The following is a 19,104-nucleotide window of genomic DNA, read 5'->3' on the forward strand; positions in this document are numbered from 1 at the left end:
TCACTGCTCCCCCTGCTGGCCGTCAACCTTCACTCTCATAACTACAGTAACTCAAATCTCTGGGGGTCAGGTTTGCTCAGACATGATTGTGCGGCTGCGTGCGTATCCAGCCAACGCCAGATAGTTTGAATAAGCATTCCTCCAAGTGTGCGCACAATTATGGTTAGGCTGTTGTATGTGTGTGTGTGCGTGTGTGCGTGCGTGTGTGTGTGTGTGTGTGTGTGCGTCGCAGTGGTGGGGGCCGTTAGCGGTTCCATCTGGGTCTCCTGGAAGCTGCGTGGAGTCAGGAAAACCACATCTCATAAAAGCGGAGGCAGCTCGATGTTCTACAAGGACAGAACATTACTGAGAATGTCGCTTTGGCCCATATGCTGCCTGCAAATCCCCCCTTTTCTCTTTCTCCCTCCGTCTCTTTTTCGCCGTGCTTATTTTTCACTCGGTATGGGATAAGAAAGAGGGTTAGAAAGAGGAAAGACAAAATAGACAGTGTGGGAGACGGACCCCGGAGAGGCGAGCCAGCGCTGATAGCAATTCCATGTGTTTGGGACGGCGGACTGAGCAGTGACAGGGCGAGTACGGGGGCATGTGGCTGGTGATGGGGTCTGGACAGGGGAATGGGACAGACGGAGAGACCGGGAGGGAGAGACGGGTAAGGGAAGAAAGGAAGGAGAAGGGAAGAGAGGGAGAAGAGAGGGTCCAAAAGCAGGAGGGGAGTCGGAAAAGGGGCTGAGGGTACTGCCAAAGTACAAGGGCACCCAACAAGTCGTTCCCCAGTCCTGGGTTGAATTACTTACACCGCATATTTGTTCTGTAGTAAAATATAATAGCTAGTTCTGCACAGTGTAAGACAAAGCGTACACGCATTGCTCTGATGTGGCGGTTACGTTATGAAGCGCGTGTCCTTTTCTGCGATAAACAGCTTATCACGTTACTTTAGTGTTACAGTTACGGCAAGCGTGTTGGACTGGAAATCTGAGGTTGTGTTCGCGCTGGCACGTGTGTCGGAAAACTGGAAAATAAAATAAACTAACTCAAACTAGATACATCATGACTGTAGAACCAGAGCTTTAGTTTGATCCAAGTTGTTGGTAAATAGTGACGTCTGAAATACAAGGTGGAAGATTAAAAGGACTTGGTTTGGTTCCTTGCTATAATCCTGGTTCTTGTCCTGGTTCTAGTCCTGGTTCTAGTCCTGGTTCTTGTCCTGGTTCTAGTCCTTGTTCTTGTTCTAGTCCTTGTTCTTGTCCTGGTTCTTGTCCTGGTTCTAGTCCTGGTTCTAGTCCTGGTTCTTGTCCTGGTTCTAGTCCTTGTTCTTGTTCTAGTCCTTGTTCTTGTCCTGGTTCTTGTTCTGGTTCTTGTCCTGGTTCTAGTACTTGTACTTGTTCTGGTTCTTGTCCTGGTTCTAGTCCTTGTTCTTGTCCTGGTTCTAGTCCTTGTACTTGTTCTTGTCCTGGTTCTAGTCCTTGTTCTTGTCCTGGTTCTAGTCCTTGTTCTTGTCCTTGTTCTAGTACTTGTTCTAGTCCTGGTTCTTGTCCTTGTTCTTGTTCTTGTCCTGGTTCTAGTCCTGGTTCTAGTCCTTGTTCTTGTCCTGGTTCTTGTCCTTGTTCTTGTCCTGGTTCTTGTCCTGGTTCTTGTCCTGGTTCTAGTCCTGGTTCTAGTCCTGGTTCTAGTCCTTGTACTTGTTCTTGTCCTGGTTCTAGTCCTTGTTATTGTCCTGGTTCTAGTCCTTGTTCTTGTCCTGGTTCTAGTCCTTGTACTTGTTCTTGTCCTGGTTCTAGTCCTTGTTATTGTCCTGGTTCTAGTCCTTGTTCTTGTCCTGGTTCTAGTCCTTGTACTTGTTCTTGTCCTGGTTCTAGTCCTTGTTATTGTCCTGGTTCTAGTCCTTGTTCTTGTCCTTGTTCTAGTACTTGTTCTAGTCCTGGTTCTTGTCCTTGTTCTTGTTCTTGTCCTGGTTCTAGTCCTGGTTCTAGTCCTTGTTCTTGTCCTGGTTCTTGTCCTGGTTCTTGTCCTGGTTCTAGTCCTGGTTCTAGTCCTGGTTGCTATTTTCTTTGGAAAAAATGTCAACATCTTAGAACCAAAATCAATCCAAAGAGGGACAATACATTTTGTATTGTATTTTTTATTTTTTTCATTTTATTTTCCATTATTTCCCCGTATTCCTCTACAACAGAGAGCGGCCTCGGAAATGGTGCTATTTGTGTGTCTGATGGAATATAAGTGTGTGTATTGGTGTGTTGTGGTCAGGGATGAGAGGCTAGATACTGTCAGTTCTTGTCCTGCGCTCTCTGGCCCATCACTGACAGCCCGGCACACTGACACCTGGCACACAGCAGAGCGGACATGCCAAGCTCCCCTCCCACCAACGCCGCTGCCCGCTGCCCGCTGCCCGCCCGCCACACGCCGGACAAAGGGATCATGGACGGCTGAGAGGGAAACACGCTTGTTAGCTCCGTTTTTATGTCCATGTTATGGTAAAACGGTCCTTTCTGTTATGGTAAATGCAGTAAAATAACACAAATAATAATACTTAATAATCTTAAAAAATATAAAACTACCGGTATATTTGGATTAGAGGTGGGCAATCTATGGAAATGTAGATAATATTGTGAATCTTGTTTCGAAGATATGCACGATTTGAATATTGAGCATAGCGTTTGTTGTAAAAAATGCAACAAAAAGAGCTGATAAAAATTAAAATTGATTGTTATTAACTTTAAAATAAGGGTTACAGTAATATTTCTGCACTTTTGTAATTCATTTTAAAAACAGTTAAAACTTAACCAACACGTTGACAATATATTTGTATCAATAAAATATATTTTCAGATATATTTTTATCAATATCCTCTACTCTTAATTTTAATAGACAAATGTGAATAAAATCTTAACAACATTGGGTAAAGGCTTCTGACATTCATAAATTACAAATGCTCTAGTGTTTTAGAATTGTTTTGTAAAGTGAATATTAACGTTTCAATTTTACAGATTAAATTGTGTACATTTGGCGACTTTCAGCCTGGGATTTCCTCAAACTATGTGTTACCTGGAGCCGAGGCGATATGACAAAATAAAGAAAACATCTGATTTTACTTTGACTCTAATTTCCTAAAAACGAACAGTACAGACTTTTAATAATTGCCATTTAATGCAAAAAAAAATAGTCAAATCTCTTCCTCCAAAGTCTGCTACAAACCGCTGACAAGCGATCTCTTAAAACAATGGATAATTTGAATTAATGAATTTGCAGTTTGATTAATTGCACATCTATTATTAACCATCAAGCTTGTTCGAGCGAATTTGCATTATTTGCATTATTTTTCATCATTCACGCCTTGTATAGTCTCGTGCAGCGCATCCCTCACCCTCGACTGAACCGCGGCAACACCACGTGACTCGTTAAATTTCGACATTATTGCATCAGAATGAAATGTGCGTTTTTCCCGACCATTTTTGCACATCTCATTTAGCAGTACAAACGACTATAACTTCTCTGGTGGCTTTTTACCTCAAATTCCGTCTGTAGCAATGGCCTTTTGTAAAACCTGACATGTAAGATTACCACAACACAACTCCTCCTCCAATAACGTCCCCCGGCATCGCCGCGAAAAACGACAAAACCACTGCCTATCGTCTACAATCCCGCTCTGTCCGTTTTATCTCTCATTTAGCGCGGCATATTTAAACGCGGTGGCGGGGATCGTGGCACAAAGCGCAGCCCGAAGGCTCGAGGGGAGAAAGATGATTGAATTTCATAGCTACTTACAGGCTAATAGGGTCTCCCAGTGACCGCTTACTGCCCCTAGGTGAACGCCGCCTCGACTACGGCCTCGGCCTTTTTGAAGAGCCCTTTCTGAAGGAGACGGAGAGGATTTAGCCGGTAGCGTGACACGAGGCTGAGCGCTTGAGTAACCGTTCTCCAACCAGCTGACTATTAGAACCAGCTGATCAAAACACACAGGCTTCCATTCCCCTCGATGGGAGCCACGCGGGGGAGGGTTACTCAATACAAGGGCGCACTGTGAGCGGGACGAGGTCACACAGACTCCTTCGACCATAGGAACATGGCACTCATTTGAGGATATTAAAAGTGTTGTGTTATGTTTTTGTATAAGATGTAGCAACATCATTTGTTTTAGATTGTTTACTACTCAAAATATATGTTGAATACATGGTCAAAGCTATAATTTAAATATATTCTGCTATTTCTGTGAACGTGGAATTTGTATCGCATTTAACCGTATGTAGCTATGTCATTTTATATTAAATAGAATTGTCATTTATCTATGCAATTGAAATGTCAATGTGTAAAATGTGTAAATAGTCAATGTGTAAAATGTGTAAATAGCAAACCTAATTCATCCAATAGCCTTTTTAAAAATCTTTTATCTTACTGCCTTTTTTGTTTTTTTTCATCCTATGATTTCAATAGTTTTTCTTTTTGACTTATATAGGTTGTTTTATCATTGTTCATTGTTTTATGTTGCACTGAATCACCAAAGCAAGTTCGTATGTGTGTGAATTCTGGTCTTTAATAATGGCAATAAAACATTTCTGATTCTGATTCTAATTTAGTACAACGTTTAAAAAATAATACATATAGCCTACATTTTGGGAGATGCTTGGAATGCATTAGATAATAAATAATTAAATACAGATTGATAAGTAGTAGGTGGATATTGTGGTACATACTATAAAAGAAATTATAAAACAAAGGATTTTCTGTGCAAATAAATAAAAGATTTTTAGTGTATTTGTTTTATATTATCTTTTATTTTTTTGTTGTTGGCAGTATTATTTCTTTGCGTATTGAAAGTTTGAAGACATTAAAAAGATAGCGGTAGCAACAGGTAAAATACCCATTAAAGCTGCCGTATTTTACTTGTCTTAAATACATGAAAAATAGAACATTTTTAATTATTTGCACGTCCTAAGTTATTCCTCACTTTTCTAACGCATTCCTAACTCCCTAATTATTCACCTCGATGAGTTTATAAGCACTTTTGAAAACTTTCAGAGACCAGTTTTGCCATCACGCTAATGCTAACAACAAATAGCATGCTAACAGTGCAATTCCTGTTTAGCGGATGATTTTAAGAAAGCTTTATAATTAACAAAGGCAGCAAGCAGTGGTCTAATTTTGACCCCAAGAGCTGCTTGTACAATACAGCTGTACTGAGGCAAAAATAATTAGTATTACATGAATAAAATCTGATCTAGTTGGAACTCCGTCAAGATTGCGTGAAATGGTCTTATTTTTTTTTTTAAATTAGGGCTTTTCAACAAGAGTGAATCTTTAAAAAAAATAAAAAAATCTTAAATGTCTTTTTAATGTGTAATGTTTTAAAATGTGTCTACCGTTATGTCTTTACTTTGCCCCAGGTCACCCTTCCATCTCAATCTCAATAGGTTCTTACCAGCTTAAATAAAGGTTAATAATAAAAACAATAAAGCATAAAATGATCCCGCCACTTCAAATACCGTTACAAACCTGTACGTATACATTCATTCATGAACACTACTACTATCCACTCCTTATCATGCTCCCCTTCCCACTGCCCTAAACCCACATGCGCAAACAACAAATCCAGACATGTTGCACGTTGTTTGGGTTGTTGGTCGAGTCGTGGGCGTGTTTGTGGGTGTTTGGCGGGTCTGCGAGCGCTTTCCCCCTCACAGAAGCTCCGCGCTCCCCCCCCGGCCAAAGCCATGTGAGTCCTGGTTCCACTTACAGCTCGCACTCCCCTCTCCATGCATAAAGATGGGCCCGACCACGCACACGCCTAACCACATACACATGTTCACTGGCTCTTAACTAATTCATTCAGGAACACTTTGGCTTTCGGGAGAAAAAAAAGCCCTACATCACTGATTGAGAAAGTGTCTGACTGCAATTATAAGAAAGAATGGAGAGGAAACGTGCTACGGTGGTTTAATAGTTTGCTAGCGTGAGGTTTTCTGCAGTTTTTTAAATATTTTTTTTGTTAATGGAAAGGCTTGGTGTTGACAAGCTGGGAGAAAAGTGCAAGTCGGAGTGATGGAAAATGCACTTAAGTGGCCTTTATTGTCATTGCTGTTGTTTGGGATCGTTCGCTTTTCAAATGACCGCACAGAAATTTGTCCTAACAGTTTCTGGGTGAAAGTGGTGGCCCGAGTGATCACTTTGAGATATTGCTCCGCACTCTGAACAAATGGTTGTAAAATTGAGGCAAACTGGAACCTTTCTTGGCGGGAAAGCTCTGCTAATATGAGGTTTGGACTTGGGACCTCAGAGCTGCGTGGCAAATTTTGGAAGTAGCATTTTGTGCTGTGGAACAGGAAAGAAACAGGTTGGTGGAGTGCTGTTTCCTCACCCGTGGATTAAGAAACTATTCTGTTTGGTTTTTGCAGATACAGCTGACAGGATGCTGGCTGAGGCTACGAACTTCTTGATTTGGTTGTGATTTGGCCCTAGTTTAAACGTTTTGTACACCTGGTTTGGTCCTCCTCTGGTGCTGGTTTAGTCCGGGTCCTGGCCTGGTTTAGTGCCAGTTCAGCGGCCTCAGTCAATGTGATTTTTTCCCCACAGAAACTCATCCATTTTGATTTTCAGATTTTTGTACAAGTATGAGTTGAATTTGAAAAGAAATGCATTTAACTTTTGATATATTTACAATTTATTTACAATTACAGTTATTGTTAAGGTACACTTCACTGGAAATGTTGCAGTTTAACACAGCATTTGGTGAGAAATTGATGTTAATTTATGACTGTTTTTTGCTTTTTGAGTCTGCATCCACTTACGACAGATGAGACACTTTAGGACTGTCCCGATCCGAGCGAGCCAGTGGAAACGTGCCTAAAAACTCCCTTTTTCTCGCTTCTTCTGGTTTGATGCTATTTAAATCCTAGTTTAGTCCTGATGTAAATGTCGCTTTAGCCCTGTTCTAGTCTCAGTTTAGTCATGGTCCAGTCCAGGCTCAGTTCCAGGCCCAGCTCCAGCTTTGACGTGGCGTGTGTGCACAAGCGTGAATGCAGCGTCCGTGTGGCGTGTCCACTGACCTGCAGGATGTAGCCCCTCACGTAGTCTCGCAGTGTCCAGCCCAGGCCGTGGAGGATGTGGAGCACCTCCTCCTGCTTGAGCACGGAGAAGAGCCGGTCCAGCAGGATCTTGAGCCTCACCGGTACAGCCTGGGTGCCGTAGAGCATGAGGCTGCTGATGTCAAACACCACGTTGCACTGGACGATCTCGACCTGGGTCGGGTGGTACAGGTGCTGCGTGCTCAACTTGTCCAGGGCTGGAGATAATAAACACACACACAGTTACAGAAATCCAGGCTTCGATTTGAATATCTGATAAACACTACTTGTTGATGTCAATTTCAACACACATAAAATGTAATTATGTCATCCTTTTCCACTTAAAGTGGCAGATAATGTACGATTTAAGATGATTAATTTCAAATACTTGTGTTCATTTAAGGAGACATATTTAAGTGGGAAAAGATGACACTATATGGTCAATATTTCTTTTGTTTTATGAGTGAAATTGAAGTAAAATCGTGGGAAAGTTTACACTATTGTAAAAATAAATAAATGATAATGATGAATAATACATAATTAAATGTATCAGAAATGCTAAACAGGTTTAAAACACAAGAGAAGTGAGTGGCTATGTGGGTATTCTCTACAGCTTAGCAAAGAGTGAACGTGACCGTGCTTGAAGTTTTTTTTAAATAATAATATAGCTTGTTTTTTTATGATGACTATGGAAACAGCTAACGCTTCTACTTCTCTATTAACTCACTGCAGTCAGTTTAAAAAGACAAATCCAATGCCCTGAAAACAAACTGGGAATGACACACACGATACGGTCCACCCCCCGTTAAAGACTGTAAGGTTTCCCTCTGGTCTCATCCTCCAAAGCTCTTGCTCGCTCAGCATTAGCGCATAATGACATATCCATTTGATAAAAGCAACGACTTTAATGTAATTTCCCGCCATTCTTTTATTTAATCTAATCTGGTTGCTGCTTCTCATTACTGCTGTCCTTGCATCTCCGTGTTTATTTGCCTCCTCTATCTCCATCCTGGCCCTTAGCTGTAGTTAGCCAGCAGATACGCTGTTCAGGAGGCACTACATTCCGTGGATAGGTGTTGATAGTACGTAATATAGCTACATTTGCATGGTAAAACAACTTTGGTTTTAAAATACCTTATTCCTGTGACAATGTATGGTTTCAACTATTGGCATAAGCTAGATTGGATCATCATGAGCCTGTATTTAATCTTAAAACACAGGGTTTATAATACACGCTGTATTTATTCTGCATCCTAGTTTTAAATTACATTGTGAAGGTTGTTAAGTTGCACATTGGGCCTTAATAATTGTAGCTAATTGTTTTTGAGATGTTTTTGTATTGTTTTTGGACATGTTCTGGAGGGATTTGTAAAGTTGAGCGGTCTAAGAAACAGCCCTGTGCGTCTGGCGTTTGTTTGCTGAATGTCTTCCCTTCTCTCGCCTCCATTTCACGCAACACTGTCCTGTCCAATAAACCAATTAAGTGAAATCCAACTTTTAATAACGAAGAACGTTTGGAAAAAATCAGAAATGCCGGCGAATTCGTCCTCATTTGGAGTGGACATCCAGACCGTGTTCTTGTTTATCCAGGGGCCCACTACAAGTAATGGTCCCGCCAAAAGTGTGTAATGTGAATGTTCTGCTACACCGCTGCGCCAGTGTAAGGATTATTTGCGATTTAAATATATATATTAACATTAAAGTTATAAAAAGTTTCAAAAGTAGTCATCTCGAATCATTGTTTTTCAACCTTATTTGGTTAAAAGATGCTGTGGCACATCATCTTCTAAAACATTATGAAATCACTTTATTTCAGGGGGAAAAAAATTGTGTTTTTTGATTTAGGAGGACACTCAAAAAAATGTAATTGTTATTAGAAAATAGGCACAGTAGTGTTCCCTGGAACCCGGGGTCAAACTCTATCATCTGCACAATGGAATCGGTTTAAGAAAAAGACAATGTCCGGATGAAAACCTTTGAAACTTTTTATATCATTGACTTTTCCTGACTAAATGTGATCACACCGTCTTGTTTCTAAGAATTGAAACTAAAGGTAAAAGGCTTTCATTTTTGTCATTTTTGTCAAGTTTAGTTTTTGTGAAGAATACTTTGAAAATGTGTTAAGTTACAGAATGTTAAATACTTTCATTCAAATGTATTTTGTAATGTGACTTAGTCTAATCGGAGCATTGTATTCGGACTCACTGTGAGAGCTGCGTTTTCTCTTTTTCTCAGTTCAAAGCCTAAATTCCACGATCTAACACCATAAACTATTCCTCTGATCTCAGTAACAGTATTCTGAACACCAAAGTAACAGTACCAGAATGCAGTTACTCAAAAGTAGCATTCTAAACCCGTATTTTCAGTTACGTCCCCACACCGACTGTGACCGGCGCACTTCTTTGTTCTGTGCAGCCCCCCGGTCCGTCCCCCTACAGTGCGTCCTGTCCTGTCCATCTCCACCCCCGGCTCCTCCCTCACCTCCCCCACCTGTACGTCACCCCCGCCTCCCTGGCTCTCTCTCGGCCCGTCTGCGTGACACCTGCTCGGCACTCGTTCCTCTTTCTCTGATCCTGCGACGGCTCTTCCCGGCTGACGGGGGCCCTCGCCTGACAACTCCGGGCCCCCCCCCCTTGACCAGACACGAACATAATAAAAAATGAAGGACCGCTTGTCAGAGTGGCTGCCAATGCCGACATGAAATGAAGAGCGCGGGGAGAGGAGCGATGTGCGCCTGACAGTTCAGAGGGGGAGATTAAAAAGTGCTCAATAGGGTCCTGTGCGCTGTGGCCCGGGCTCATGCGGACGCGGGCCAAACAGGTGTTTTCTTTTATCTTTTCCCCCTCCTCCGTAGCTTTGTACTCTCCCTTTCGCCTTCTTCTTGCAAAGCGTGAAAAACTGAAAGGTGTGGTCTGGCCTCTCACTCCTCGCTGGTTTGTTTTGATGCACGAAACTTTAAAGAAGATCTAAAATATGGTATCGAACAAAAAAGGTAGCGTTGGTTAACTGGGGCGATTTTACAATGATATAGAGGTTTTTTATGCAGAATACATTTGCTGCTCTAGAAATGTTTTGTGGTTTTGTATTTTGACTGAATACTCGAAGTTCTCAAACTGCGGTACGTGAAGATGAAGTCCATTTAATACAGACTTTTGTCCTCTTGTGTAGTCCTATTTTAGAACACTTTTAGCCACATTTTTTTGAACTAGAATCGTTCTGTTTTAGACTTGGTTTAGATCCGGTGTCATTTGAAGGGCCATATTTGTCTTAGATCTTACTTGGTGTGAAAAGTTTCCACAGACTTAGACAATTTCAATACGATATGGCCAAAGATGCAAACTCCAATGTTTGGTCTTCTAATTACTTCCAGAATGAGACTAAGACTAAATCTGGTCCAAACCAAGTCTAAAACTGCTCAAATTTGAATTAAATCACAATTTAAGAGAAATCTGAACCAGGTTGTACAGGACAAGTTGCTATTTATTTAAAAGCAGGACTGTAGATTAAAAGAAACAAAGATTGAAACTACATTAAAGCAGAACTTAGAGCCTGTATATCACCGCTGCGTTACAACATCGCGAGACAGGTCAAACAAGCTAAATTATCTTCATCTCGTGGCTCCAAATACTTCCCCACGCCCTTAAGTTACACTCTCTAAATCTAGTCTTTTCTAAGGTTAAAACGCTCCCGTCTGCTCACTATTTTGCGGCGCATTAAGGACTTGATAAATCTTATTAAAATCCCCACGTGGTCTAGACATACTGGCTCGGAATCTCCTACGGCAAGCCGAGTGGAGCCGTGTTTACCTAACCACTGTTTCAACTCCCACTTAATTGTCCCCAAGAGGAAATCTGTCACTGGGCCAGGTGCGACCCAGAACGAGAACAAATACATTAAATCACACTCTCTGCTCTTCCGTGAGGCGGTTTAGGCTGAAGGCGAGTGAGCGGGGTTCATACCGTGAGCGACCCAGCCGTGTTTGCACTGGTCACATGTCCGCAGGTGAATCTTCCCGGGCTGGAAACACTCACACGTGCAGTTCACCAGTGTGCACCGAATGGCCTGGAAACACAAGAGGGATAATGCCAGGTTAGCCTCGATTCCAGGGTTCGAAAGATGGTACGATAAAAGCGACAATTGACACACACAAAAACAGTAGTAAGAAAATGTGTAAATGCATTTGATGCGCTGCTCTGAGCTCTTTTGGTGGAGCTGAAGTCTGATTAGGTCTCTATTCTCAATTTGTTTTCAAAGGTCTATTAGTTCTTTTTGACAGTCTCAGCTGCAAGAAATCTTTACATCATCAAAAACAATGATTTAAAAGGGACATATTATGTAAAATGTACTTTTATGAACCTTTAACCAGCTGTATTTCAATTGATTCATGCACGCTTGAGTACTTAATTGTCCTACATTTGATGCTTGAGTGCTCAGAAAAAGAAAAAAAAAATACTTTATCAGACTTTATATAACAAAATCCCAAAATAAAGACGTGTTCCACAGTTTTGAACAATATGAATAAATATTACTATTAGTAAGCTGTTTTAAATCAATGAGGCGGCTTGCAATGAAAAAAAATGATTATAATCTACATCTATTTAATACAAAATACCTGGAAAAGTGTGTTCTCTATTTTGTACTGCTTTGACATGCATTGACTGAATTTGTGCTCCAGCCTTAGCCAAAACAACCTCGAAAAAGACATTCATAATCTGTAGGTAAAAATGATGATAAATCAATCACGACTTGATCAAAAAACACAAAAGTCACACACACAAAGGTGAAAATGTGGAACCAGTTTCACAGACTATAGGACAAATACCAGTGATGAAACCCCATCACCACATTATCCCATCAACAGTCAACTGCCTCTCCTCTTTTACTCTAATTTCCGAAGTGTGAGCGTACAAAGCCCTTGTGTAACTTGTTTTGACTGCGGCTTTATTACTGCGCGCAGCCCCTGCACTCGCCCTGACCCCGGAGAGCTTTTAGTAGTCCCATGTTAAGTGTCCAGACTTTGACACACTTAACGCCTTTGGCCGTAAACCGCACAAAAAGCACAGGTGAACGTTTAGCATGGGTCTCGTGTCTCTATATGGGCCTCGGCAGGAGAAGAATGCACGATCCACAGCTCCATCATTCAAATGAGCCTCAGGCAGCTGCAGGCCATAAATATCCCAACCCAAAACTAAGGAGGAGAAAGACATTTAAAAACATGAATCTTAATCAACAATGGCAGATCTTTTGTTTACCAGACGTTTTTTGGGGGGTGATCAAGATGAATTGATGATTAAAGATAGTACAACAACACTCCAGCTATGGCCGAGGCTGCCTAAAGGGAACTGGAGGAGGACTGAGCCACAGCGCCATGCTTTTCATCCGTCCTCAAGTCAGATATTACATTTCCCTAAGACAAATACGTAATCCGTCGATGTACGCCGCACGGACATTAGAGCTGATAACTTGGCACGATGACGGGCCCTATGAATGTATATCTTTGAATTGGCACGCGGTGGAACGATGTGAAATAACTGAGGCGTGACGTGGACGATTGTGCGGTAATGATTTGGAGAACGGTCGAGAAAATCGTGCGAGATGGCAATAGTTTTAGGTGGACAGCGAAGGTTTAGGCTATGTGATATTCAAGGAAGTTTTAACAGCAGAAATACATAGTTTGTGTTATTAAAAAAGTTAGAAATAAGTAAAGAAAAATATGATGTAGCAAGAGTTGAGAAAGCATAAGGCAAAGATGTATTAGATTGTTAAAGTCAAAGCTGTTGATTCTTCATAAATGGTATGAAAATGTTAAAAAAAAAAAGTTATTCTTTCAACTGGATGTATTTTTTAGTAGTAGTTTTAAGAGTAGTACATTTTGCCACTCATATAAGTAGCTTCTTCATCTTTTCCCTCCTCCAAATATGTCAATTTAATCAGCCTTAATTGTTCTAGAACCTGTTTGTTGTCGCTCACGGTGCATTGTGGAGAACAGTGATATCGCGTACATCAGAGATAGAACGGCTTTACAAATGGGCAACAGTGCAGTGGAAAGTGTTTCTTATCAGTCTTTATGTATTTACAGTCCGCACAAAGGCACCTGTCCACTCTCTGCACCGCCAGTGACAATGATGTGACAGAGACGCGAGAGAGACTCACAAGGTCAAAGGTCGAAGTCCGGCTGTGTGGCAAGCGGAGTGTCACAATAATTGTCAATATCAGAAGACGATGGTCCCTCCGGCGACATTTTTTAAGATTTCTTAAAGATTTTCGAGTTCAGTGTTTCTCAAACTTTTTATGTGAGGTGTATTTCTGAGTACAACAAGATCTAAACCAGGGCTAAACCAGGGCTAAACCAGGGCTGAATAAGGGTTTAACTAGGGCTAGACCATGTCTAAAGAAGGGCAAAATCGGGGCTAAACAAAGGCTAAACATGGGCTAAATAAGGGCTGAACAAGGTCTAAACTAGCGCCAAACTGGGGCTAAATCACATTTACTTTATAAATTCAAGGTTAAATCAGGTCTAAACCAGGACTAAATCAGGTCAAAGCTAGTGCTAAATTAGGTCAAAGCAAGGGCTAAACCAGGTCTAAGATAGGGCTAAACCAGATCACAGCCAGAGCTAAACCAGGTCTAAGATAGGGCTAAACAGGGTCTAAGATAGGGCTAAACCAGGTCTAAGATAGGGCTAAACAGGGTCTAAGATAGGGTTAAACCAGGTCTAAGATAGGGTTAAACCAGGTCCAAGATAGGATTAAACCAGGTCTAAGATAGGGCAAACCAGGTCTAAGATAGGGCAAAACTAGGTTCAAACCTAAACCAGGTAAAACTAGGGCTAAACCAGGTCTAAAATAGGACTACACCGTTGCTACAGAAGGTATAAACAAAGACTAACCCAAGTGAGGAGAAACATTTTGAAAAAATTGACTCCAAATTAAGCAATCACAACTAAACAAGAATCTGCGTACCACCAGAACAAGTTTGCATACCACAGTTTGAGGACCACTGTTTTTGAGTATTTTGTGAAAGTAAGGCCTGCTCATCAACAGCAGTACACTTAGGCAGTAGTACTTATATATTAATAGGATTCGCAATAGCAATAGCTCGGCTAATAATGTTGTACTTTGGTTTTGTAGATGTACTCATAAAATATATACTTTTTACTGTACTAGAGTATTACCCATCCACAGCAATTCAGTCCTTCCCCCGCTGTCCTCTGTTAATAAATAATGACGATAAATATTACACGGATTTAGCGGCATATCTTGTAATGTCAAATATAAAAGTCAATTTAACGCTAATCTGCAAATGGCACCATAACATCCGTGTATCTGTATCCCCTGTAGCCCAAGGTGTAGACCAGATTAGCACAGCAGGTGTCAAAGTGAACACGGGCTAATCCCAGTTTAAACGGGGAAAAAAAAAAAGTACGGCACTTCTTACTGTGTCACCGCCGCGGCCGACACACGAGGAGACTTACGATAAATCATTCACTTTTTAAGCTCTGCAGGTGCGGCCGCTGCCATCCTCCAAGTGTGAGGATTATATAGTGTGTCAGGAGGAGAACACACAACAAGTTCATCCACGGTGCGCAACAGAAATGACTTATTTATGGAAAAAACTGTGCAAAAATATTGAAATAGAAGAAAGAAAGTAAATTAAACGCAAGTAAAGTAAAACAATAGCTGTTTTACATTACATAACAGTATATAGTCATGGGCAGTGGTGGTGTAAAAAAATAGGTACTGTATCTGTACTTGCGTAAATAGGTACTGTATCTGTACTTACACAACTACATTTTGCATTGGTTACCTTTTACTTTTACTTCATTTAGTTTTTTTTAACAGGACTGGGAAGTAAATTATTTTTTTCCTTAAGTTGTTAGTTAGTTTCAAGCAGGTTTATGAAAATGTACTCGTAGTTGGCAGTAAGTAACATTGTACTAATAGTTGTAATGGCGTTTTTATCCATCCACTCTATTTCAACATCAACTGTGTGTTTTCATGCAGTTTCTAGGTCTTCGATTGCCATTTGTAGTTATTTTATGTGCTCTAGTGTGTAAGACAAATTCCCCTCGGGGCAATAAAGATTTCGCTCAGTCGGTAAAAATGAAAATATTGCCAAAAAAAACATATTTCGAGTACTTTTTGCAGTACTCACCAATCTCCGCCAGAACACATTACGCAAACTCAACCCCGAACCATGTGATCACATCGCAGCCCGTTAATCAACGCGTCACAAGTTGCGCACTCTGTTTTACCAACTTAGCTGAACTCCAACCATTCCCACAAGCCTTAAAATCGCTCACATTAAAGCGGCATTGTGTCACAAAGCTACGCTAATTACCCCGTGCGCTAGCATCAACCGACAAACAAATGAAAATATCAAAATGCGCCGGGGCTGTTTACGGGGGGGGTTCCTGACAGCTGACAGGATAGTTAAGGGGCGTCTAATACGGCAATTAAGAAGCGAGCCACTGTCTGCCGAGCCTGCCGCTGTGACAAGCCACCCTCTAATCATTGACTTATTACGCCGGCGATAGCAGCACCTCTCATATCTGCCCCATTAAGCAGACAGCAGTATTAAGAAGCATTAAAGCAGAAAGCCCCCCACACCCCCTCCTAACTGGAAAGGCACTGATGGAGAGAGAGAGAAAAAGAGAGAGAGTTTAAGGGAGGAGGGCGATGGCGTTTCTTTGGGATTTGTTTGTGCATTCTTCCACGCCAAGATGCCCAAGTGTGAGAGAAAAAGTAACAGGAGATGTCTGTAGCATGACAACAAGGGGCGTGCAACCGGATGAAAGAATGTAGATCGGTTACGCTCTGAGAAAATGACTGAGGGAGTGAAATAATTAAAGGGGCCGCTTGTTACGTTGAGTAGAATGTAGACTCACCAGCAGGGGGAGTAACGAGCTGTTTCAAAGCTAATGATGACTTTTTTTCACAGAAATTTGAACTACTGAGACTAGCCAGCTTTGTGGTAACCAAAATTAATGAAAAACGTACAATTTGGCTAAATGATTTAACAACTTGGCGCCTTAAGTTCCAGAAATAAATTTGAAATAAAATAAGTCCCAGTCAGAATGGATAAGGCCCGAACAAGCTTTAAACTTGGATTATTATTACTATTTGTATGTATTTTTTAAATCTACAGGAAACATGTCTGTAAAATGTTCTTCCAAGTACTGGGCGGTCACTCCATTGCGCTTACTGATGTAGTGTCCCTGAGCAAAAAACACTTTCTCTCACGATGTACGCAGTGTGTTGCAACAGGAAGGACAACATGTTTGGCAATCATATCCTTTTGTTTTTTCCACTGGGTTTAATCACAAAAGACCTAAAGTATGAACGTATTGGCAAGAAGCAGCCGGTCCACTATATCGTAAATCATGTCTTCTGATACTACAAAAAGTCAAGAATAATGCAACTTTCGGAAATTTCAGTTGACGTGAGATCGAAAAATACTATTTACTTCAAATGATTGGAATCTCAAGGTTACAAGTGACTGTTCGTGCAACCATTTGGAGGGAAGCCACTCAGACCAGACATGCTGTTAGCCGTCTCGTGTACTCATAGTCTGTGGTCGGCATGTGGCTTCAACCTGGACTGGATCGGGGACAGAGTCGGTGCTCCGCTCGCGCATATTTGTCACAGCAAGACGGGGGCGGCGGCGGTGGAAGAGGCTGTTATCTGAGGTCCAGCCAGAATCGCAGCGTTAGTCAGTGTGCTAGCGTCTCGCCGCTGTTTCCGCTTTGGCTCGGACGACTGAAGGGGCCGCTGAGTAGAAGGAGAGAGGGGCGCTTGTAAAATTACTCCGCAAATGGTTACACGTGTAAGCTGTATGTAAATGGAAATTCAATTAAATTCTCAACTCAAAAGTTCAAAGTTTGAAATGCAACCTCTTGGTCACATGGTTTGGTATTTTTGCGATCATAACCTCAACTGAACTGTTATGAGCAAATGGAGTAGTTGATGATATTGACAAAACCTTTGTAATTCGTTATGGTTGAATAAACTATGACTGGAAGTATTTATGTACAGTGTTCTTCAATGGAGCAAAGAGCATTCTACTCCGAACCCTGCATTTTAGACTCAAAGTGATGAAGAAAAGAGCTTATTTTTACGACATTTTAGGGTTTCTGTTTGTTCCATAAAACATCTTGGATACACCTTTTATGTAGTTATTGTTGACTGAAATATGGACTAGACTAATTGTTTAATATTTTCTTCTCTGGGAAGGACCAATGGGATTCCTCTATATTTTGCAGAATTTCTCTGATAACTGTGCACTTTAGATTCATGACTATTGCCAACTGTTCGTGCCAAAATGTAAAAGCTTTAAATAATACAATTTAACCACCCATTCTATTTGTATTTAATCCTATTATTGTCATTATTTGGTTAACAGCTACATTTGCATCACATTCTTATCTGGAGTGCGTGCGCGTCCGAACTGTTGAGTTTTGTTTAGCTCCGAGCTCAATGTTTGACTTGGCTCGCTGGCCCCTGTCCCAGCCCATCTCGAAGCCAAAATGAGGAGGTTGGCGAGGTTGTGTTATGCTACCTTGGTACTATTTTTCATGAGTAAGATAACTTAAGCTGTTAGGACACATATCAATAAGATTTGGGCTCAGATACAGAAACACTCCTTTACTGGTTTCTTTCTTCGACCTCTCTTTTTTGTGATCAAACATTTATTGGGTCTTGCATCAGAGCCTTTTGAGACCTTTCTTCGACTAATTCCAACCATTACGAAGAGATAATCTACAGTATTTTTAATGTCTTGGTTTGGATCTGTCGTCTTCTAGTTAAACTTGACGTAAGTATGTGTTGCTTTCTCATCCCGACATCCCCTTCAATAAAACAAGCATCGGATCAGCAGCTGTACACCGCCTGGTATTGTTCCCCTCGCCTTTAATTGAAACCTTTACCATGTTTGAGACGCAGCCACAGACCGCATTTCTTGTTTGCTAAGTTAAGCAAAGCCGAGATCTAAATGAAAACCCCGTGTGCGCGATGTGTACCGCGCCGCGCGCCCGGGCCTCCGCTGCAATGTGTCTCCGGCTCGGGTCGTTGTAAAACAGTGGGAGCATGTTGTCCTCTTGTTCCACCCACCAGATATTATCTCATCCATGGGCCTCGCTGCTGAAACGCCGTCAATTTCCTGCCAAAAAAATGTGCATCCAACGTGTGTGAGAAGGGGATGAGGCCGGTGCATGCAGCGACCTCGCGTGTCATAAAGTGGGCTTCAGATAGATCAGGACTTGACATTGTCCATATTGGAAACAGGTGACAAATAAAACGAGCTGGATGAAGGAAGGCTTTGTAGTGGAGCTCAGCATGCTACGAAATACAAGAGCGCACATACCTCATGCCAAGGCTAATTTTTGGCGTTGTACGTTGGGCAAAACATCAAAAGTGACAAAGTGCAACAAAACAAGCTATTCATCTTTTGTCTGGGTGTAAAACGTTGTTCTAGGAAGCAGTGGTTCTCAATTAGTGGTGAACGTACAATCGATAACTTAATTCTGGTGGTGCATGTGCTTTGCAAAACAACTTTATTGCTAATGTACTTAATCTTGGTTTTGCTAGGTTGATTTTCTATATTAGCATGGTTATATTTTTATTATTTTTATGTTAGCCCTGTTCACCTGTTTTTACTTTACTCCTTCTGGTGGATCATACTGGTTTGATTTATATATTATAAATGAACTGTCTTTCTTTTTTATAATAAAATTTGGGTGCAACTTAATATTTTAAATTGGTACTTGGTGTGCAAAGTTTGTGAATCAGTGTTCTAGAGAGTGTCTTCCTGTGTATTCCCCGCGGACCCGCGCTGTCCTCCATGTCAGTTCTGGTTTGAGCCGAGTGGCTGGCAGTCGCATGAGCCAGAGGTGCCTGTCCTCTGTGCAGCTGTGCGTCTGGGCTTTGACACGGGGCAGAGCGACCAGAGCTATGCTAATGGGAACCAAATGGGGCGTGAGTCCCCGGTGGATTACAGAAGGAGAAGGGGAGCATGTGTTTTCTTGTATTCATGCACAGGACCCGGGACCCCT

At 41.5% G+C, this 19,104-nt stretch overlaps 2 protein-coding genes across 4 annotated transcripts in view; one reads left to right on the top strand and one right to left on the bottom strand.

The window, feature by feature from the left end:
* bnc2 (basonuclin zinc finger protein 2) overlaps positions 1–19,104 on the bottom strand; it is a 212,574-nt gene that overhangs the window by 41,584 nt on the left and 151,886 nt on the right. For all 3 annotated transcript variants that reach the window (XM_072462859.1, XM_072462858.1, XM_072462860.1), the window contains exons 3-4: positions 11,015–11,117; positions 7,038–7,273 (exon numbers count right to left, since the gene is read on the bottom strand). In XM_072462859.1, the coding sequence (XP_072318960.1) occupies positions 7,038–7,273; positions 11,015–11,117 (339 nt within the window). The remainder of the gene's footprint in view (positions 1–7,037; positions 7,274–11,014; positions 11,118–19,104) is intronic.
* Positions 1–19,104, top strand: part of sh3gl2a (SH3 domain containing GRB2 like 2a, endophilin A1) — a 364,709-nt gene that overhangs the window by 15,829 nt on the left and 329,776 nt on the right. The gene's annotated exons all lie outside the window — the stretch shown is intronic.

This window comes from Eucyclogobius newberryi, unplaced genomic scaffold, assembly GCF_026437365.1.
Source record: "Eucyclogobius newberryi isolate DKJ021-1_F unplaced genomic scaffold, fEucNew1.0.hap1 SCAF_4, whole genome shotgun sequence".
NCBI classification, from domain to species: domain Eukaryota; kingdom Metazoa; phylum Chordata; class Actinopteri; order Gobiiformes; family Gobiidae; genus Eucyclogobius; species Eucyclogobius newberryi.